Genomic DNA, 22,052 nt, shown 5'->3' with positions numbered 1-22,052 from the left:
CACTTTTGGAGTATTAAATACATGTCAAAGGTTTAGTATCTCCATATATTTCCTTTTCATTTCGGACCATTGTAGTGCTGCTTCAACGATCGTGCAAAACCTAAACCTGGAGTCAGTGATGTCACAAAGGGCTTACTCCAAGAACTGCACATTTTAGATTCCCTCTAAAAGTGATTTTATTATGATACAGCAGAACTAACACTGGCTGGAGGTGCTTGTTGAAAGTCCACTCACAGACAAAAAACATTCGAAGTGTAATCCAGTTTTCATAAATAGGATCCAATTAGGAACAAAACCTTTAAGATATGTATTTTAATCTCCTTTGGGGTTTTATTCCACTACCAGTCATATTATTTATGTTTAAATCAATGATCTCAATTTACTGTATGTAACCCCGTCCCCACGTTCGGCCTTGGTGCTCTGAAGTAAACAGCTGAAGGGCCGGAAGGCTCTGGGGAATATTGGAAGGCTTTTCCTGGAAAAGGCATCCGATAACAGTGACTCATTGTTCACAATTGACAGAGAGAAGGGAATCGTTTAGATCAAGGCTTTTAAACAGACAATATGTCTCATTTTGTACGTCTGAGGACACAATCTGACCATCTGTGCACATAAGATCAGTATGAACAGTATGATGATGACAAATGAAGGAACAAGAATAAGTCACCAAATAAATGTGATCTTCTGAAACTGCTATTGTTTGTGATAACATGTCAGCTGAATGGGACTTTTTATAGGGTGCAAAATAAGAGGTTTGGATTGAGGACAATTTTTGCCAATGCCAAACATCCACAGCGAAGCGACAGAGATGCACAAAGAACCACCTATAAAGAGGTACAGCTTTGTAACAACACTGGTGTTATTGTAAACAGTCTGATTGAAAGTTCCTACTGAAATATTATAATGATGTACAAATCATTTGGTTGTCTGTGCCAAAATGTTTGTCAAATTGTGGGTTTTTTTAGTCATAGAATTTAAGAATTCAGATCAACAGATCAAGCCTGACAAGTTCCTCTGACTTGGCTTGATTTTTTTTCTCAGCAATATGAGAAAACAAACACAATTTAAACCCTACGGGGCAGCAGAGACCAAGTGCTCTTTCTGTTGTTTACTCCAAGGAGAAAATATCACCTCATTAGTGCTGTGACTAAACCATCTATCTGAATTCCTTCAGGTACATTCCTTTAAAATCACTGTTTCAGTCATGGCATTTACTGCCAGTCTCCAATGAAAGGGCCCAGAACAAAAACACTGCACGATCCTCTGTTAATTCACCACTTACTAAAGCAGGACACATCTTGACTTGCTAAGCACCACCAAAGTAGCAACAACAACAAAAAAAAAATCAATGATACTCTTTTGGAGAGATTCAAAGGGGGCTCAGCGCACACAAAGGGTTGTTGTTTTGGCTGTAGTGGTGGGCACGGTGTCCTTTATTCCACGGTAATCATGTTGTAAGTCGCAAAATATTTGAGGAAAAACACAGGTGAACGACACTGTGATATGAGCTATTCAAAGTGGAACCACCAATAATGTATCTTTTTTTTGTGAATTGGGAAAAAAAATATGAATCATCGTTCTTTTGTTATATTAAGATGTAAGACATGGCGAGTCAAAGGAAGCGGAGATCAATACCACAGTTTCTCATTTCTGACTCCCTCTCCTCCAGCAGATGGATCTACCGTACTACTGATTTGTGTCCTAATGGCCTAAAGCTCCGCCAAATCCACACTGCCAAGTTGGAACCTATCATAATCTGTTAATTCCAAATGCTTGTGCTTGCCAAGCTGAAAAGGGGCATTGCAAAAGAGCATTAAATACTGAAAAAAAATAATTCAAGCTTAACAAAAGTTGGAGCTTTACTTTACCTGCATAGGTTTATTCAGCATCTTGTCCTTGACAGAGGGATAATTCATACATGTCCCAGACACGTGTGATGTCACAAATCACAATTCTATCATTGCGGTCTTACCCACAACACCAACAGGCCAGCAGGCATGGGAACTTCATTGCGGACATTTCTGATTTGACTTTTAAAAAGGTCCTATATTGTACAAAATTTACTTTACCGAGTATTTTCCCACAATAATATGTCTTTGAGTTTACTGATAGTGTGAATATGGCGACCCATTAGTCACTGGTGGACTAAAAGGGGAAAGTGTTCAGTAATTCCTTTTGTCCGAACTCAATAGGATGTCACGGTGTTAAATGATGAGAATTAGCGCTTCCAGAATGAACAATTCGAGTCAATGTCGCACGATAATCTCCAGACCTGTAACGCTGACAATTGAGGGTGATGCTTCCCCCTAGTGGCTAACATGAGTAGTGCACCAGTATGACGAAACTTTAAACATTTCACAGGTTTTCTGATTACATTTTTTTTCCGCCAACAAAAAAATTTCGCGTCTACTGAAAACGCGCACATTAATGATGCACCTGCATAAAGATTAAAAAAACTAAACTTGAAGAACGTGTAAAATACAGTAGTGGTCAAGAGACTGACCTATTTACTGTATGACTGGTGCACATATTTGTGATTCATAGGTCCAGTTTATGAAACGATAACAAAGATTGGAGAGCTTATAAACTGAACAGGTTAGTCAGGTTTCTCTGACAGCTTAGTAAAAACAAATTCAGAGAGGTGTGTGTGGCGTGGAAGGTTGTAAAACAGGGGTTAAAAAAAAAAAAAAGTCAATGTGCAAGAAAAAAATGTTTATTTCTTGTAAACCTCACAGAGCGAGAGCACAGCCAAGGTCAGACCTGGGGATAAAACATAGCAGTGACTGTGGGCATAGAAAACAAAAAACAAAAACACGTCTGTTTACTTGCGACAGGCGGCAGAGCCGACACTTGACTGCACCGTCATTTTCACATCTCTTCATGTGGGAGCCGATGACAGCGATCGGAGGCAAAAATAAGGTTCTCCACTCTAGGGTGGGCGAAAACCGCACACGCAATGAAAACCACTGGGGGCGATGGCGAAACCTAATAACCAGACTTGAGCAAATTTCTCTCCACATTGAAACAGAACAGCAAAACAGAAGAAGCTTTTCACCGCCAACTTGCCCAACAGTTTTCAAATACTGGAACATTCACAAAAAGAAACGCGACTCTTCGAGTCCTTCGCCCTTTTTTTTTTTCTTATTTTTTTTTCAATTCAAACTACACAGGCTACAACAAACAGGTGACAAACTTTCTCTACCTGAAAACTGAAACTTTAGCCGGCGGACATGCGACAAAATATGTCGGCTGACGCGTCCGCAATACATTCTTCCGTGAGAGAAAGGAGCATTTGAGGCTTGGCACGAGAACTGAGGTGGAGGAGCCATTTCCAAAAGTTTATTTACCCGCTATATTAAGCTTTCTGAACTCTTTTCTTACATTGTGGGCCTTCTGCCTTCCTTTCAAAAAAAACAAAACAAGGGGTGCTTTTTCCGCGGTACGATTTTTTTTTAATTTGGGAATTGAGAAGAAATTAAAAAAATAAATAAATTAAAAAAAAAAAACAGTCTGGCAGCTAAACCACAGGATTTGGGATTTAACAGCACTTGGAGAGATGAGCCTCTGTGAGTGGACATGTGACCTGCCCAACCCCGCCCGTGGCCGACTAAGCACTGGCAGCAAGTGAGCGTGTGCGGGGGGGGCAGAATGACAAGTCTTGGACTTTAGCTTGACAAATATACTTTGATTGATTGTGGTGAGTGTGTGGGACAAAACTGGTGCAGCTGGGAGCAAATCCAATTATAAACCTGGGTTCTAAAAGAAAGTGTCCGATTTCTGTCGGTGGAATGAAATTATTACTATTATCATTTAAAAAAAAAACAAAAAAAAAACAACTTTGTCAAATAATCCAGTGGTCCAGGAGGGTCGTGCAGAATTTCATCTTATGTGCTCAATTCAAGGCACTGCGATCACAACAACTGATTAATATGCATCGAAGCTGGCAAACTTGCGCAGACGCCTCCTCTCTTGATCGCTATCCTCTTTCTTTGTGTCAGCGAAAACAACAGCAATAAATTAGGAGAAACATGGGACCTCAAGATCTTATTTAAACTTCTGGACCGCTGAAGTCAAACACAACAAGTGTGAACTCATGGAACCACACGATACACTCAGAGAGCCGTGTACAAACCAAACCACCAAGCAGCCAAATGAGGGTTCATCTGGTGCTTCAAACGAACAAATTGAACGCAAGAACAGCAGGGGAGGGGGGGCGGAGGGGGGGTCCGTGCCAACGATGCACTACATTCTTCCAGGTGTTCACATGTTGCCGCGCCGCCGCCGTGGTGGTGGGAGAACGCAAAATGTTGGATTGCGATGCAAAACAAGTAAGGCTGTTCGACTGGATGAGAAGTGCGCTTTGTTTTTTTTTGGGTTGGGGGGCAAATCTTAACACGGGGGGGGGGGGGTGGAATCAAGCTTAAATGATAAGCAGCTATTCCCCAGCTCTGAAGAGCAGACAACCGATGGTGAAGAGTGGCAGCAGAAATGGGAGGGCGACTCCCTGGAGATGAAGATCGACACCCGGTTCTGTGAGGTTTCACTAGACACTTAAAGAGAAAACAAAATTGGACTCCCTATAGTTGACACGTGATGTCCATTTTTTAGTTTTTAGTTTTTTTTGTCTTTTGTTTTAACTACAACAAATACAGTCACACGATACAACATCCTTCTGACCTGGCCGGGGAGGGTCGAGGGGCGGGGGAGGGATAAAAACCAGAGAGAGAGGGAGAGGGAGAGAGAGCGAGAGAGAGAAAAAGAAAAACAACGTTCTCAGCTGCAGACATGCCGAGCAGGTTGGAAAGTGGTGGTGGGCCTGCAGGGACCCGGGCGGGTGGGGGGGGACGGGGAGAGAGAGAGATGATGGGAGGCGGAGGAAGAGAAGGAGGAGGAGGAGGTTGGAGGGAGGCGGGGGGGCAGGACAAAGCGTTCACTTTTTGAGTGGCTGGTAAACGGAGGCGTTTGGGTCGAGGCCGGAGGGACTGGTGTCCATGAACTTGGAGGAATAATGTGGCGCCACTGGTGTCATGCTGCTGGTGTCGGCTGTGTAGGAGATGCTGGGCATGACGGCCATGACCTCGGCTATCTTCTGCTTTAGGTCCTTTATCTCCTGGTCTTTCTGCAGGATCTGACCTAAAAAAAAAAAAAAAAAAAACACCAAACACAACAACATGAAATCCACGCAGTCAGGCCATGCACAACACTTTTATTTTGACAGGCCAGCATTCCTGCATTGGTAATCTCCTGGAATGCTCTAAGAACATTACTAGTGCACGGAAATCAGTCAGGAAGTGGTGAACACATACAGTAGGATGGCTTGAATATCTGACTGAATGTGATTTCAGCAAATTAATATCAAGTGTGCAATACACGGCCATCAACACACAAGTTTGATGCTTTAAAATTGCGGAAAAAAAAGGTTCTAAAACACAGCTTCGTATTGTAATTACCCTTAGTTGTGTGTGCTTAACCAAAAAAGAGCAAACAAAGTGCCATGGTTTATACTTCAGGCTCTTCAAAACAGCCCACTTTCAGTGTGTTCACACTTGAAATTCCCTCAGTTAATTTTAATAAGACATTGGAAACAATTTTCATTGCACTAAACCACTAAAACGTTCTAGTACTTCTTCAGCACGTCTTGATTGATTCTCGCGCACTCATTGCAGAGGATTTAAGATCATTATTTCATAAACACTGATGATAATCATAACGGCGATCAATGCAGAAATGAGTCAGTGAGCCCAAACTTGCGAACGGTAGCAGGCAAATATTTTCAAGAAGCGTCGAAGACGACCGGCCGACCTTGTGCTATCTCCAGCTGCCTCTTGGCGTCGCCCAGCGCAGAGAAGAGGTCCAGCTTGATTCTGGTCTCTGCACTCAGGCTATTCTCGAGGTGCTGCGTCTTGTCCTGCATGGCTGACAGCGCTGACATCAACACCTCTGTGTCTTTTTCATTTTCCTTATATTTATGAAGCTCCTGCCAGAAAGGGAAGGTAGACAGACAAAGAGGACAAAGTAAATATCACATGTTCTCAAAACCTCTTCAAATGTGTATGGCACTGCTGGATCATTATCAAGAGTAATCAACAAACACCAACTAGAGGAATTGGAGGAGGAGGACGCTCTTACCTGAACTTTCAACTCTAGCTCTCTGATCTGCTCCTCCTTGAGTTTAATGTCCATTGTTAGTTTCTTACACTCTGCTTCTAACTCGGTGATGCGCCGCCGCAGCGTGTCTGTGCACTCCCCTCTGGGAAAATGACAACAAAAAACCCAACAACACACAGACAATGAAGCAAAGAAGTGGTGAGTTTAGCGCTTTCAACCTGCGTGGAATCCAGTGCCTGGTTCCTGTCCGAGTGCTCGACTACCTGGATGCTGCTGCCAGTGCCACCGCTCTGGCCGCTGTGGCCTCCTCTAACTTCTTTCTCTTCTTTTCCTCTGCGAGTTGTTTCTCTGCGGTGGTTCGAGCCTCCTGCTCGGCTTTCAGTCTTTTCTCCAGTTGGCCCACAGCCTGCTTGTCCTTCTGCTTTGCCTGCACAGCATTGTGTAGCCTAAACGTGCACACACACACACACACACACACACACACACACACACACACACACACACACACACACACACACACACACACACACACACACACACACACACACACACACACACACACACACACACAGAGAAAAATGTTTAGTCCATCGCTGGATTATAAATATTACTCAATCAGATTCATGCATGTCAAAAATACACTCAGTAGGCATCGTTTCTGGTACGCATGTTCAGTTTTATGTCACAGCAATTGTTGTGCCAGTCAATGGCATGGCAGCAACTACTACTACTACTTTGTTATAGAATGTACACTACCAGTCAAAGGTTTGGACACACCTTGTCATGCAATTTGTTTTTTTATCTTTACAACTTCCTACACTGCAGATACTGAAGACATCAAATATATGAGCATTAAACAACTAAATATGGTAGTGTAAATATATATATATATATATACACATACACACACATAGTAAAAAGAAACTGCTGAAGTTTCAAAAGGTGAATCAAGGCCGTACAATCAAGGTAATCAAAAAAAGAGGTTGCTAGTGGCAGTTAAAGTTATCTGACCATGGCAAACTGCTCACTTCCAGACTGAGGGCCACTTTCAGCAGCAGGACCACGTGACAAAAGCTCATATCATCTCAAACCGGTTCCTTAAACAATGTGACATAGTCCACTGCACTCAAATGGCCCCCACAGTCACCACAGCTCTACTGATAGAGCACCTGTGAGATGTGGTTGAAAGGGAGATTCCCATCAGGGAAAGTCCCCCGTTGAATCCGTGTCATTGCACGTACCGGAGAAAGTGGCCAGTGAGTGTGTTTAACAATTTTCAATTTCAAATGTTCAATTCAAGGCAAATGAAAAGAGCAAAGATTCAACACGCTGAAGTCAGAAATGATCCGGGGTGAAGGTTGACGCGCGACAACCAACAGCGCCTCCCTTCAAATCAATCTGTCCTGTGCATCTTCTCATTAAACGCATACTTGCAGTTGCACCGACCGGCGGGAGAAGCGTCACTCACTTGTTCTGCAGCAGCTCGTTCTCCTGGCGGAGCTGGCCCAGCTCGGTGCGTATGGAGCGCTCGGCGCTGCCCAGCGAGCCGATCTGGCTGCGCAGATCCTGTTCAACCTGGCGGCTGGCCTGCAGGTCTGCCTTTAACTTCTTCACATCCTGCTCCAACCTAAGCTCAGAAGAGGAAGACATGTGTTGGCAGGCGACCCGGAGCGCCCGTGGGGTAAAAGTAAAGCAATAAAATGCAATGGAAACAGCCACAGTGTATTTGTTCAAAGAGCCCACAGTATTCAGTATTTGGTTCCAAAGGAAATAAATCCACCAAACGCACAGGTTGCTGCTAATACGCTGCTACGCTCCCGTTCAGCACAGGCTGAGGATGTGAGCGACGCCAACACGTTTCATGCCACCGCCCACATCTCAAATCAGAGGAATAACTTTCTCAAGCCACTGAATGACACTCAGGTCAGATGCATTGAAAAAGCTCCCACAAGGCCTCTGTCTGCTTTCTAGCAATACATCAGCAGTGCGATATGTATGCTGCTGATCAAACACGGTTAATATGACATTTGTCACCAATTGAACTGCGGTTCGTAAAGCTTTGTGTGTCATGGCTATGCTGGTGATCAGCCATAAAAGCCCCTCGCTGACTCATTTATAACGCAATATTTACTCATCGGGGATGACCTGCTAGAGCAGCACAAAGACAGTGGCCTCTTTTGTATTATTATGTATTGACCCGATATTAAGTTATGATGCGAGGTCTGAAGTCCAGCCAAGCCATGACAATGCACTGCAACCTGTTTATAATGACAGTGGAATACTTTGCAGCAACTGATGTGCCTCAATGCAGACAAATGTAACATTTACCTGCTGCTATATAGGTTTTTATTTCCATCTCAATAAAACTGTATGGAGAGGTTGGGGTTTCTATGCATTGCAGCAGAAAAGGGAGGAAGCTCCTCCTAATGGACTTCAAAAATATACTGTGGATGTTTTTAAGAAGTTAGGGATGACCTTAATATGTACTGAAGTTTAACAATGCAAGGTGCAAAAGCATTTTTCCGCCCACAGAAGCAAATAATGGCAAAAAAAAACTGCAGTACGTGTTCCTACCCAGCAACAGAAGGCAGAGCGCAGTTTTATTACTCAGCCATTCATTCATTCATTTTCAACAATCATTCAAGCTGCATTCAGGGTCGCAGGGGTACGTTGAGTCTATGTGAACAAGCGGCCAGTGCACTGCAGGGCCAAACTGTGATGTCAGGGTTCCCACTCATTTTCACTGGCAAAATCTCAAAACCTCTCCATGACCTTGTGTGAAAATCCCACAACCTCACCGCAACCTATAAAAACACTCTTAAACTCTACAATAAAAGGTAACTGCAGCTGAAATCTGTTGATTTGATTTCAATTAGACTAAAATCAAATTTCAATCATATTTCATGACTTTTCCAAAACCTTCCCTGATTTTTTACAAATTTCCAGGTTCTCACTCTATTCATCCCAAGACATTCACCTTTGTTTGGTCAGGAAGACTGCAAATGTTGTCATTTTACTAAAGCCAAGGAGGATTTACAGCATCTCTCAGTTGCAGGGAAATTTGTTGGCTATTTTTCGTTAAAAAAATAAAGATAAACTATATGAACTCATTTATTCCATTGTCTTTTGTAGTTTTACCCAAAAAGAGAGGGGAGAAAAAAGATTTTATTTTGGTCCCAAATGGCCCAGCCCTTGTTAGCGTCTTACCTGACGAGAGCTTCTGGCTTGCTCAGCTGGTTGTTGGGGATGCAGTTGTCTGTGGGGTCTCGGTGGGAGCCGCCCGACGTCCCCTTCCCCACCGCCAGCTTGTGCTTCTTGTCGCTCTTCCCCGCGGAGGACGAGGAGGAGGACGAGGCCGACGACGGCGGTGGCGCCGAGGAGGGCACGCTGCCGTTGGTGGCGCTGTGGCCGCGGGGCGAGGAGTTGAGCGCCGCCGCGTTGCTGCTGGCGTTCTTGTAGTTCTTGGAGCAGGAGGAGGAGGACGAGGAGCAGGAGGAGGAGTTGTTGTCCTCCTTGAGCAGCAGGTTCTCCGTGCTGCCCAGCTCCGCCGTCAGTCTCTTGCTGTTTATATGGTTCTCCATGTATTCCATCTCCTGCAGTTTAGAGTCCACTGGTGACGGCAGGATGCTGCTGTTGCTGTTGTGCTGCTTTTTCGCGTCGCCGCCGCCGCCCTTCCCGTCCTTCCCTTTTTCTCTGTATTCTAACTCCGGCAGCGACGCCGACGTCTTTTTGTTGGCCGGGGCGCCGTTCTGCGACACGGGCGGCGCGTCCGCATCGGATATTCCTTTAGCCGCCGCCGCCGCTGTGGAAACAACCAGGGAGGTGACGTGAACACATGTTCAATGCAGATACTGCTGGGACACGTCCATGCGAGATGTTGCGGAACTTTCTTCATCGGAAACCAGAACGCTTCTTGACACAACCGCTAACTATTAGCCAATGCCACTTCAATACGTAAACATTTTAACTGTTCCTATTCCTATGCAATACCGGCTTCCCTCTGCACTAAGGTTTGCCACAGGGCGAAGGCAGGGTGACACCCTGGACAAGTCGCCAGTTCATCGCAGGTCCACATAGAGACAAACAACCGTTCGCACTCACTCGCACACACACACCTATGAACAATTTAGCATTCCGACACATGCATGTTTTTGCAATGCAGGGGGAAGCCGGAGAACCCGGAGAGAACCCGCACAGACACAGGGAGGATATGCAAACTCCACACAGTAAGGCCACAGGCCCAGGATCGAACCCACAACCTTCTTGCTGTGAGGCGACAGTGTTAACCACTGTGCATATTTTGTTGATATTTAACTGTGGTTTGTCAAAGGGGCCTCACCTAAAATCATTTATGGAATATTTACTGTATATTGTCCCCACCGTGAACCCTGGCGAGTCACTACTTCTCACGGTGGCAACTTTCAGCCCTCAGTCAGGTGTGATGCAGTGACTACACTTTCAGAAATCACACCAGCGACTGACAAAGTTTCCGTCCCGTGTACCGAGTTGTGACTCATCTTCAGCACCCCAGTGCGTTTCTTTAAATCACACGTTGCGCATGCAAAGTGACACTTTGATGGCCATTATTTTGCATGGAGTGTTTAAACCTGCAGCAGCTGCAACCACAGACTTTGACTGGAGAGCGCGAAATGGCTCGTGTGCTGCGAGGGGGGCCGAAGCGGCACGGTCACCGACTGTTTGACAAACCAAGGCAAACTCGTTTGTGTTCTTTGTGTTATTGTTTCGGGAGTTTTGCTTCGTCTGCGGCCTCTACAGAATCCCATTAACCTTCCACCCATCAAGATGCTGTTCCAGGCGAGCCTTTAGATGGCTGCAATCTCTCTCAATTTCTATCACCAATCGAAAAAAAAAAAATGACAGGAATTTAATTGGTCATAGATTATCATTTATATTCGCCTTAAATTTGCTGTTCCTACTGAAGCGTGCGTGTGTGTGTTTAAGTGCGCGCATGCATATGCAGTGTGTATGCATGCCGGTTTCGGGACCGTACCTTCTTCTGCCTCTCGCTCTTGCCTCTGAAGCATCTGTTGCTCTGGAGGCAGAGCCTGCTGCAACAGCTGCATGTAGAACTCGTTCTCCTTCTGCACCTCCTTTTGCTTCCGCAGGCGCATCTTATAGCTCACATAGCTCTTGAAGCCGAAGCCCAGCGTGACCACCGGGTAGCCGATGCTGCAAAGACAGACAAAAGGGTCAATTGGTCAATCGATAAATGAATGAAGGAATGAGGACACAACACAGTAAAGCCGCTGCACCTTTTTTTTCATTGACTACTTTTACTTAGCTTCTTGTCAGATACTCTACCAGACTATAGATTATATTCTCAAAGACTATATGCCGATTTAAGATGATCTTTTTTCCTTTCATGACAATAGCCCATATTGGTGAGGGTTCTCATTATCAGCAACTTTCTGAACTTAAATTTCTTTTTAGCACGAAGCCACATTGTGAATTATTTAATCACGTCTTGAGTTCAGATCAATCCTCAGCACCATCACAGTCAGCTGTAAACCAAGAAGCGCCTCTCGGCCAAGGCGCGTCTGCCAAGCACAGAGCCGCGCAGCCTCGAGTCGGAACAGACGCGTGGCTCACCAGTGCGCTGCGAAGGGACGACACAGGTCCACATGGAAGTTCTTCAGGTCTTTGAATCGTATGGCTGCCTCTATGTACACAAAGAGTATCCACAGGGAGACGGTGGGCAGGCAGACGCCCCTCTCTGAAAAGGCCAGGGAAAGGTTTTATGAGAGAGCATCATCACACCCGATCCTTCCCTTCACAGGGCCCCCTGCTCCCTGACATCTCTGAACAAAATGAACAATCTTCTACGTTAAACCACAGACACTTTTTGCCCACCGGCCCACGAAGCAGTAAGCGCTATTAATACTCCTGTGGCATCCTATGGTTGTGAATGTCACGGGAAAGAAACGGCAGAGGGCCCAGAACACAGCCAGTAAGCATCTCGCCCTCTCCCAGCTGGCACTGGGATTTCAATCTGACACCTGGTCTTTGGTCCACATGGGTGGAACGCCACTAAATCACAGTGACATCCGACCCACATGGCGCAGCTCACTTACGTACGCTATGTGCAATTCTAAGCAGTCATTTATCGGTAAATGTGCGTGGGGGGGGTTACACTTTTAGAAAAGCCCGAGACATTACAACCCCGCAAATGCAGTCTATAAACTTGTCATTTGTGTAGGAAGCCATGGTGTAAAACATACTGTCGGTATCTACAAACCACTAGATTCTATGCAAAGATAATGTTCATAGAACCGTCACAAAGGTCACAGGAGGATTCTCAAAGTATTCGCCATTTGCCATGTTTACACACACAGAATCTACGAAAACAAAGACACACGCAGAAAGTAAATTAAGGACACAAATGCACTCTTTGGCTTTACCTGTGTGCCAAACGTACTGCACCCACACATAGGTACTGGCAGCGAAGAATAGCCATTGCACTGGGATGAAGAGGAGGCAAATGATGTCCGAGGTAAACGCAACACACACAAAGAATACTGAGAAGGCCTGTTTGGGAAGATGAAAGACAAGGCACGCAATGAGCAAGGAACATGTTTACACTTCTTGAGTCACTGCTAAAGAAACCGTATAAATAGAAATGGAAATGGTGCAGCGTTGAAGCTTTTCTTCTTTAAGATAATTATTTTTTACACCATTGACATGAAAATGCCAGACAGCGCATCTTAATTTTTGGTCAATTTAACGCTATTAAGCAGTAATACAGCAGAAACTTGGCAAGCATGGCCATATTGTGCATCTTGCCAAACATTTTTCATTGTCAAAAATGTTTTGGATATTACGTTTTTATAATCACTTTGTGTACAGCTTTTTTTTTTGTATCACTGTGCTGCCAGAACTTTTTCTTTCAGTATCATTATCATTTTTCATTGCATATCTTTGTCCCAGCGAACTATCAAAAGTGCTGCCGAGTCTCTATACAGTAGTTGAAATATCAACACAAGGCCACTCACCAGCCCCTGGTATCGAAAGGAGTCGTACACGCTCCGGATGAAGAGCCAGAATGGCCAGAGGTACTCAAACCTGAAATCCAATACAAAGTCTGCCAGCAGCACCAGTGCCCACACCACCAGGAACTTCAGGTACAGGAAGGTACTGAAGATAAACACACACACACACACACACACACACACACACACACACACACACAAGTCATGCACATTATAACTTGGTATTAGCACAATTGAACAGTGTGTATATGGCAGATCCTTAATTGACAGGTTGAAATGATGTATGCATGGGGCCCATGAGAGTCTGTGGCAACAGATTCCATTCAATTATGCATTTTACGTTGCTTTATTTTAAGTTCCAGGTACCGTTTAATCATGTTGAGATCTAAACATAATAAATCGAGAACTGCACAACATCTGTGCAGCTGGCGCCGCAGCGTTTGCTTTGCTACATTACATGACATCAAAGCCACATAAAAGTGGGACCTGTCAGGTACGAGAGTTGTAAACTATTCGAGGCTGAAGTTGAGGGAAACAACACACGCTTGTAACTGGTCACCGTGACAGCTATTGCATTCGCGTGTCTATGACTAACGTCAACAGAAAATATTTCTATTTACGAAGGGGGTGTGTTCGAAACTTGGCAATAACAGTGTACAAAGCTGCTTTGGTGCTGGCTCATTCGAGTTACCTGAGTTAGCGGCTAAGCGGCTAGCGTTCATTTTGACAAGACAAACAGGTGACAACTTGACGTGGTTCAACGTTTGAATTTCAACGTTCCCGTTGTCACATTCATATCGATGCGTGTCCCGCATGTCGCGTGTCAAACAGCTACACAACGCTAAAGGGCAGACCTTAAAAACGCTTAATAACGGGCAGCCGTTGGGGCCTAGCGCTATAGCTACGTTAGCGCAGCTAATGAGCTAGCCGGAGGGGGCAGCAGCTTCACTCATACCAGTGGCAACAGTGGGACTGAGTTTCCCGTTCCAAACCAGTTTTCATTCACCGACCCGCCCGCAAACACCACGACTGTCACGAAAGAGAACCCGTAGCTGGTTCTGGCTTTACCTGCTGTATATACCCTCAGTGATTCGGTTCCGTTTTAACGGCCGTCGGAGCTTGCTGCAGTCCGCATTGCGCCGCTTCATCCTCCTCCGCTTGGCTTTGGCCTTCGACTAGCGACTGTAGTCTTATCCAGTTTTCTTGCGTATACGGACAAAGACAGTAAATGAAGAAGCCAGTGCGTGTGCGCGCGCGCGTGTGTGCGTGCGTGTGTGTGTCTTGCTGTTATTATTTTTAACCAGTGGAAACAAAGAAATAAATAAAAGAGGTCCACTCGGGAACCTCCTCTTTTTTGTTGGCGCAGACTCAGTCGGGCTCCGGAGCGCTGCTGCGTCGTTACGTCCTACAGATGGCTCCTGCGCCCAATCAAGCTGTCCGCCCGGGCCTTTTGTCTTTGACAGATGCGGACAGGAGCCACTTGCGCCGCGCCGAGGCCGGTCGCTCTTGCTTTTCCAAAGACACCAGAGACAGCGGGGGTGGGCAACGGAGAGGAGGCAAAGGTCGCTGCGCGGTGGAAGCCCTGCCGATAAACCAATTGCGTTTTTGTGGACAAATTGGGCACCGCCGACTGACCAATAGGGGCAGCGCGGGGGCGGGGCTAGGCCCCCAGATCCTTGTCCCGTGCACCCTGCTTTGGATGGCTTTTGACCACAATATACGCGGCTTTTGGCGCACATAGCTGCCTCTGTGTGTGTGTGTGTGTGTGTGTGTGTGTGTGTGTGTGTGTGTGTGTGTGTGTGTGTTAGCCAAAACCACCCATCCATCCACTGTCAATACCTTGAATACCCTCAATTTCTTCCTGAACGTTGTGTTGTGGGGGTCCAGCTGTCATAGGGCAAAGGCAGGGTGACACCTTGGACAAGTCGGCAGTCACACCTACACACAACTCAGAGTTCCCAGTTCACCTCACGTGCATGTTTTTTGGAGTGTGGAAGGAAGATCGAGAACCCACGCCGACACAGGGAGAAGACGCAAACTGCACACAGTGAGGGCCTAAGCCTGAGGAACCACTGCACCACTGTGTTATCTATGTTGAATACAAAACCAAAAATGTAATATTGGTGGATTAAAACTGACATTTCAGACAAATGACAATAGTCTTAAAATCACAACCGAGTCATACAGAAGTACTTCTACGTTCGAAGTGCGCTGCCTCAACGGACGTTTTCATGCCCACAATCTGATAAAGAGGGATGAAGCGCGTTGCGCCAAGAAAAGTCAAGTCACTTGGATGACAAGTGCCGCAACAAATGGCTCCTCAGTACGCACCGAGCCTGCGCTCCCGCCTGCCACCTCTGCTGTTATTCCTGCAGCTGGGCTTCATCATCATATATGCCTTCTACATAGAGATAGACGGCACTTTAGGCGGGATTACCTTCAACACCCTTTACCCTGGTGAGTGCTGAGGGTCGGGGAGATACAGTTGAAATAGGCAGTTGAAAAGTGGGTATTTCTGTTATGTTTGCGAATACAGTTATAATTTAAGCGTTATGTTACATTTAAGATATTTTTTGAATTAAGAGCTCTGGGGAGGGGCTGCAGTTATTCCTGGTGGACGCTGATAAGCTCAACTGAAAAAAAAAAAAGGGGGGGGGGCATGTGTGCATTTATTTTAAAGCTGATGTCTGTGGCCCTGTGTGTCTCATTGTGGTGCGTGGAATAAATGCAATAAATCCTTTTCTTTTCTTTTCTTTTCTTTCTTGCAGCGTTCCAGGATGTGAATGTGATTGTGATTCTAGGGTTTGGCTTCCTGGGCACCTTTCTGGTGCGCTACAGTTTCAGCGCGTCCGCATTCAATCTCCTTGTGGCGGTCACGGCCACACAGTGGGCCATTGTGCTCAATGGCATCGAGTCCATTTATTACAGAGGGACAGCCAGGATAAACTTGAGAAGGTGGGTCATCAATCAAAGTAGGAAGAATTTCGACAAGATTTTTTTTTTTTTTCACACACGCTCCACTTCCCCAAAGCCTCCTTAATTCAAAATGCGCTGTGTTTATTACTAATGTTTTTTTTTTTATCATAGCTTGGTTGTTGCGGAGATGCAAGCAGCCTCTGCCCTCATTTCAATTGGAGCAGTGCTGGGGAAGACCAACCCTGTCCATCTCATCCTCATCGCCCTGCTGGAGGTATCAGGGTTTGTCCTGAATGGATGGCTTCTTCAGACTCTGCTCGGGGTATAACCACACACCTAGATGTACACCCACACCACTCATACTACAAACTTCTCTATAATAATGATCACCATAATACAGATCGATGGTGTTTTTCCTTATTTCTTAGACCAGTCCTTTCAGCAGCATCATGCTGCTTCATATCTTCGGGGCCGTCTTTGGACTGGTTCTGTCATGGATCCTGCATCGGGATGCAAGCGAGCAGGGCTTTGAGAAAGAGAAAGCAGACTCACAAACGGGACTGTTCTCAATGTTGGGCAAGTGTCGCTTCTGTTCACCTCGTTCTGCTAATAAGTAATTGATGTATCTAAGACAGCGCAGCATAGCGTTAACGAGGAAAGCCTCTGCTCTCCAGGGACGGTGTTCCTCTGGATGTTCTGGCCCAGTTTTAACTCCGTCCTCGTGGACGACAACCCTCCCGGGAGGAAGTTGGGAGTCGTGCTGAGCACCTACCTGGCTCTGGCTGCCAGTGCCGTAACAGCAGCTGCTGTGTCCGTGCTCTCCAGTCCCAAGGGAAAACTGAACCTGGTACAGTTGGAGGCACATTGAATTGAATCACCATTACACTGTATGTATATATCATTTAAAAAAAATAAATAAATACAAACCTTTACTGTTTTAAGCAATTAAAATCCTTTCTGGACACTGGAAGAGTTCCAAGCAAGTGGCTTTCTCCAATTGATCAATAAATACAGTTTAGTGCACTTTTAACACTCCCTGCAACAACTTCAGTTGTTATGCACACATGCATTCATGCATGCATCTTGCCTTATGCCATCAGATCCAGATGCAGTCCAGCATCCTGTCCGGTGGCGTTGCAGTCGCAGTTTCAATGTCAGCCATCGAACTGCCATGGGAAGCGATGACAATCGGATTCACCGCCGCTATCCTGTCAACTGTTGGAGCCCGACATCTCAAGGTTTACAATCTGCAAATGTACTATAAACGCACTGCGCAAACACTCTCTCACACACTGGTGAGAGGGGATAAGGCAAATAATGTATGTCACTGTTTTGCTGATGTCTTTTGATCTCACATCCTTGTCAAATCAATGTATCATGAGCAGTTCAACATTCTTGACTATTGGAGATACACCGTGGTGTGTTTCCTTACAATGAACTTGCACTATGTACAAATATAAATGTTTAATATTTGCAAATTAAACTGTCAAATTGTAATTTTTGGGGGATTGATCTGACAATTTCCAACTCCTCTTCATGCCAGTGATTTTTTTTTTTTAAAACATACTTTATTGCTTTCCCCACAACTCAAACGTTCCAGGCTCACATGCTGCTTGCATATCAGTGCCACGACACCTGTGCCATCCTGAGCACACACGGGCTGTCTGGATTTGTGGGCTGGGCGATGCAGCTCGTCTTACAGGTTATAGCCTTTGATGATCACGCGACGTAAGTAAGAAAACAGGCAAATGTCACGAGAGAGTTAAAGAGGAGTGGTGGCCTTCTCCCTAATGGCAACTTTACTTTGAAGGGCAACGCGATTTGCTGTGTTCCACATTAGTGCACTCTTCATCACAACAATGCTGAGTTTGTCCATGGGAATAATCACAGGTCTGTGAACCTTTCTCTAATCGCATACATGCACTCACTCACAGCCACGTAGGCTGGACAGATGAGGGATGCTATTGTTCACAGCTTGGTCGTATTCAATGACTGCATGTATATGACTGCATGGCCACAGTTTGTACACTTCCCTTACATCATTTTCATTTCATAGGACGCCTACTCAAGTGGAATTTCTGGAGACCACCCCAAGACAGAAAGTGTTTTGATGACCAGGCTTTCTGGGAGGTAGGCCATCAACTCCTCAAACATGCTCACTAAACACATCGCAGAGAGCCATCTGCGATCCTTGCAAAGTAACTCTTGACAGCAATTCAAGTGTACTGTAACTGTTGCTCTTCCTCCATATTAAGAATATATCATTACATAAACGGGCATATTTCCATGTTTCACAGTTTCCACATCTTGCAGTGAAAAAGTAAGGACGACGACGAAGATGTGGACTGTGTTCTCTGGATCTATTTCTGCTTTTAGATTTAAAGCGTATGATTTATTTTTGTAGGTTTTGTGTGAGTCAAACAATTCATACAAATTAGACGCACTGTGCAGTACATTTCTGTTTAATGCTGCCATGGTGGACAGAAACCATCATCCATGTCAATCATTAAAAAAAACAAAACAACAACCCTGAATTTTCAGAGTTACATCGTTATTGTTAAAAAAAAAAATGAAAACGTGGTTACATTCAGTAAAACGTATGTTTGGAATATTATGGAGTACGGCCAATGATGAAAAGTAGAACAGTGAGGATTAATGTAATTTACTCTACAGAGAGAGTTGAAACCAAAATAATATTGTGGAAGTATACTGAAAGAAAACAAACAAACGGACAAAGTAGAAAAGTAAAGCTCCCAAATTAAACCTTTTCACACACATGTGGTAAACCTTTCAAAAAAAAAAAAAAAGGATGGCTACAACAGTCCGAGTGCAAATAGACACTTTTAAAGATGTGCCACGCATGAGAAAAATAGCAAGTCTTAACTATTAGAATTTGTGCTTATTTAGGATTTAGCAATTTTACAGCAAACATAAATTAAAGTATGTAAGTCTGAAAGGCTACGAGTGTTTAGAATTGTAATGAATAGTCAGTAACGCATACGGTCTCATATTATAGATAGCAGGGAGGAGAAACGATGGACACCAGGGAGTGTGTTACTGCCACAGATCTTCTGTGCGTCCAAACTTGAAGACCAAACCCCTGAGGAAAAGAGAGGAAGCCGGTGTGAGAAAAACAATTTCCCTCGAATGGAAGATTAATAAACGCAAGCACAGTGCAGCTATTAACTCACCCAAAGAAAATGAATGCATTTTGGAAGAAAACGGCAATCCCAGGATACACAACTGGCTTCACTGAAAACAGACGACACATTTGCATGTCATGGATTTTGATGGCTGCCTTTGTGAAGGGGCATTATTATGTCTCGTAGGACACTCACGCTTGCTTCCCCACAAATGCCGAACAATCAACACTAATAAATGGCAGTTAGTCCAGTTCAAGTCGGCTTACCAGGCACTACGAATCCTCCAAACAGAATCCACATGGAGGCAATGAGAGAGCCAAACGCAAGCATGAAACCGATGAAGAGCCACACTCGAGCGCCTGCAAACAGAGATAATGAAGGGCAGGGCGATATGTCAGTGCAGGCAGGGATCCGAGCGTTATAAAGACTTATAAATACAAGGATCCGCTACAGTGTCAAAACTTGTTAAAAAAAAAAAAAGAAAAAAAAGAAGTGCAGATTGAAAGTCTAGATCTGAAATGTTGGTACAGTATTAAATGATTGTGATTTTTTTTTTTAAAGATTCAAAATATTTTCATTTTGAAGTGTAACCACATCATAGGCTATCACAAGCTCGGGAGTCATTTGGCGCCACTTGGCATTGGCTGAAAAACCAGGCCAAGGTCACCACTTGTCTGCTTCACTGGCAAGCTAGCTTGGTGTTAATCGTTGTAGTTGGTTCTACAAACCATGAAAGGAATAATTCAGAGTAGAGACTGAGAGTAGTCAAAATCTAAAGGCAAGATATTAGATATTAACATAATTTAGTCCCAGCAGCAGGGGAAAACGTGACAGACACAATAAAGGAAAAAAAAAAAAATCCTAAAATGCACCTACGAGCACTGTGATTAATCAACAATCATGTGATGTGTGCGATACATACCCGTCTGTCCCATGCAGCCCTCGCTGTAGCTGTCACCTCTCACCTGGCCATTCGAAACAGCATTTATCCTGATTGGAACAAAACAACGAAAAAACAAATGACGTTATTATTATTATCATCATCATCATTATTATTAATTCTATTCATACTTTTTTGGAACCCTATTTTAAGTTATGATTTACCACTACTGGCTAGCCACTGGCCTGTGACGGTCATGACCCCGACCAGTGCGGGAGGCGTCTTTTATTATTTTTCTGAATGGAAGTTGGCAACACCTTAGATATCAATGGGCAACACTAGCTAACGCGCCCCCAACTACCGCAGCACACTTTAGCCAGGCGTTAGCATTGTGGTGTGCGAAATCAATCAGTGTCTCTTGTCTGGAATAGTTTTGACTATTGAAAATTTCGGACGACACTTCACCAGTAAGTGCAACCCTGCGCGAACTCCATCACCTAAGATATATGAGAAGTCGGCGACCACATGATACATCTGTTATCACATGGCTGGGTTTAGGTCACATGCTCAATACTATCTTACACGAATCAAACGACTGAAGAAATGCCACTGGATTTGGACAGATACACGCGGGCTTTGTTGTTCCAACGTGTGTGTGTGTGTGTGTGTGTGTGTGTGTGTGTGTGTGTGTGTGTGTGTGTGTGTGTCTTACATGAGGAAGGCCACCGTGGCGATGACTCCACAGGTGTGGTAGGCGTGATGGAAATCCCCCTGATCGGGATACTTCACTGCCGCGTCTATTATGATCCACCAGCCGGTGAAGAACTGTAACAATAAGTACAGACATGCACGTCAGAGGAGTACAAATAAACAACAAAAAAAAACAGCGTTCCTGCGACACACACACACACACACACACACACACACACACACACACACACACACACACACACACACACACACACACAGAGGAAGCAGCAGCTCTCACTTCCGGTGTCTGGTCACCGTCGGTCTGAAAATACGTGGGCAAGAGCGGCGACATACCAAAACACCAGCAGCTACGGAGGCGATGGTGTTCCTTCTCTCTCCCCAGTCCACACTGCACTCGCAGTCCCCGCATCGGATCCCGTCAAGGAAACCTGACATGACTCTGGAGTCGAACGTGCAAACACCAACACAACGTATCATAAATGTACACCCGATCAAAGAGAATCTTACACCAAGTGCCGTTGGGATGATGCCCCAACTCCCGAGCTCATGTGCGCAGCAGCAGCAGCAACAACAACAACAACAACGGCAACCTCGACCCTCCGTTCTGTGCGACTTTTGGTTAACGTGCGCTTTTATTTGCGTTCATGTGTCGTCGGATTCTTTTGTTCATCGTGTCGGCACTAGCGAACATTTCCTTGAAGGGCTCGGGCTACGAACTCGTTGGAAAGCGAAACTCGAATGTCACCGGCGCTTACGTAAACACAAACACCGCTCTCCAGAAGCATCGGCCCGCTGTCATGTTTCTGGCGACGACATTCTTACCTTTAGTTTTTTGCCGTTTGAAATGGGCCCCTTTGGGTTCCGAGCGACTTTAGCTTCTAAAGGAGCTCAGTGATGCACATGCGCAGTCCGCCTCACGCCCAGTTGACGGGGGAGCCTGTTGAAGCCAGTGATGTTGGTGCCTTTACGTGTCGTGGGAAAAGTAGGAATGCGCGAAGGTTCAAGTGCGTGGCCTACTTAAAATAGGCTTGCTTTAATGTGGGATAGGGACTTTGAAACTACGGACGATTTTACAACGTTGTCTGCAATGTTTTATAACATGACTTGAGGCATACGTTTTTCCCCCGGGTAGACTGTTACTTAACATGATGAAACTTACAACAAAATAAGAAGGACAGTTATTTTCCTATTACAAAAATACTTATTATGGCTTTCAATTGATTGTTTCACATGGAATTGTGATAAACCATTAGAACATATTTACCAGTAGTCTCAATGCAGAGTGGC

General features: G+C 45.0%; 3 protein-coding genes across 5 annotated transcripts; 1 reads left to right on the top strand and 2 right to left on the bottom strand.

Moving 5' to 3' along the window:
- Nucleotides 1-2,697: 2,697 nt before the first annotated feature.
- Nucleotides 2,698-14,669, bottom strand: maco1b (macoilin 1b). 2 transcript variants are annotated; one of them, XM_076027578.1, is made up of 11 exons: nt 14,184-14,669; nt 13,119-13,260; nt 12,528-12,654; nt 11,719-11,842; nt 11,120-11,298; nt 9,316-9,910; nt 7,577-7,735; nt 6,372-6,554; nt 6,130-6,250; nt 5,803-5,977; nt 2,698-5,133 (listed from the first exon to the last, which is right to left on the bottom strand). In XM_076027578.1, exons 1-11 carry the CDS (start codon nt 14,261-14,263, stop codon nt 4,931-4,933), a joined length of 2,088 nt encoding a protein of 695 aa, XP_075883693.1. In that variant the 5' UTR covers nt 14,264-14,669; the 3' UTR covers nt 2,698-4,930. The 2 variants fall into 2 exon arrangements, with proteins under 2 accessions (XP_075883693.1, XP_075883692.1); XM_076027577.1 differs by lacking the exon at nt 14,184-14,669 and adding an exon at nt 13,482-13,507.
- A 727-nt stretch (nt 14,670-15,396) lies between these two features.
- Nucleotides 15,397-18,759, top strand: rhd (Rh blood group, D antigen). Its single transcript, XM_076027567.1, has 10 exons — nt 15,397-15,572; nt 15,884-16,070; nt 16,203-16,353; nt 16,460-16,607; nt 16,706-16,878; nt 17,132-17,269; nt 17,632-17,759; nt 17,842-17,921; nt 18,088-18,161; nt 18,329-18,759. The coding sequence occupies exons 1-10, from the start codon at nt 15,428-15,430 to the stop codon at nt 18,353-18,355; spliced, it is 1,251 nt and encodes a 416-aa protein (XP_075883682.1). The 5' UTR covers nt 15,397-15,427; the 3' UTR covers nt 18,356-18,759.
- On the bottom strand, nt 18,478-21,745 carry tmem50a (transmembrane protein 50A). Of its 2 annotated transcripts, XM_076027570.1 has the most exons (7): nt 21,588-21,745; nt 21,099-21,204; nt 20,767-20,879; nt 20,097-20,164; nt 19,441-19,533; nt 19,223-19,283; nt 18,478-19,131 (listed from the first exon to the last, which is right to left on the bottom strand). In XM_076027570.1, exons 2-7 carry the CDS (start codon nt 21,198-21,200, stop codon nt 19,086-19,088), a joined length of 483 nt encoding a protein of 160 aa, XP_075883685.1. In that variant the 5' UTR covers nt 21,201-21,204; nt 21,588-21,745; the 3' UTR covers nt 18,478-19,085. The 2 variants fall into 2 exon arrangements, with proteins under 2 accessions (XP_075883685.1, XP_075883683.1); XM_076027568.1 differs by lacking the exon at nt 21,588-21,745 and having other exon boundaries at nt 21,099-21,531.
- Nucleotides 21,746-22,052: the final 307 nt, after the last annotated feature.

The sequence above is a fragment of the Nelusetta ayraudi genome, unplaced genomic scaffold (genome assembly GCF_046127955.1).
Source record: "Nelusetta ayraudi isolate G7.1 ecotype Tasmania unplaced genomic scaffold, CSIRO-AGI_Nayr_v1 ptg000021l, whole genome shotgun sequence".
Lineage (NCBI taxonomy): Eukaryota > Metazoa > Chordata > Actinopteri > Tetraodontiformes > Monacanthidae > Nelusetta > Nelusetta ayraudi.
This window is presented reverse-complemented; position numbering and strand designations above follow the sequence as displayed.

What these genes read in the sequence shown, in the direction of transcription:
- maco1b (XM_076027578.1), bottom strand. Translation starts at nt 14,263, where the DNA reads ATGAAGCGGCGCAATGCGGACTGCAGCAAGCTCCGACGGCCGTTAAAA. An exon ending in ACTGAGGGTATATACAGCAG is followed by an intron (nt 13,261 to 14,183) that starts GTAAAGCCAGAA and finishes GTTTATCTTCAG; the next exon opens with TACCTTCCTGTACCTGAAGT. An exon ending in AGAGCGAGAGGCAGAAGAAG is followed by an intron (nt 9,911 to 11,119) that starts GTACGGTCCCGA and finishes TTGTTTCCACAG; the next exon opens with CGGCGGCGGCGGCTAAAGGA.
- rhd (XM_076027567.1), top strand. Translation starts at nt 15,428, where the DNA reads ATGGCTCCTCAGTACGCACCGAGCCTGCGCTCCCGCCTGCCACCTCTG. An exon ending in TTGGAGCCCGACATCTCAAG is followed by an intron (nt 17,270 to 17,631) that starts GTTTACAATCTG and finishes CAAACGTTCCAG; the next exon opens with GCTCACATGCTGCTTGCATA. An exon ending in ATGACCAGGCTTTCTGGGAG is followed by an intron (nt 18,162 to 18,328) that starts GTAGGCCATCAA and finishes CATGTTTCACAG; the next exon opens with TTTCCACATCTTGCAGTGAA.
- tmem50a (XM_076027568.1), bottom strand. Translation starts at nt 21,242, where the DNA reads ATGATACGTTGTGTTGGTGTTTGCACGTTCGACTCCAGAGTCATGTCA. An exon ending in TGGAGGATTCGTAGTGCCTG is followed by an intron (nt 19,284 to 19,440) that starts GTAAGCCGACTT and finishes GTCTGTTTTCAG; the next exon opens with TGAAGCCAGTTGTGTATCCT. An exon ending in AATGCATTCATTTTCTTTGG is followed by an intron (nt 19,132 to 19,222) that starts GTGAGTTAATAG and finishes TCTTTTCCTCAG; the next exon opens with GGGTTTGGTCTTCAAGTTTG.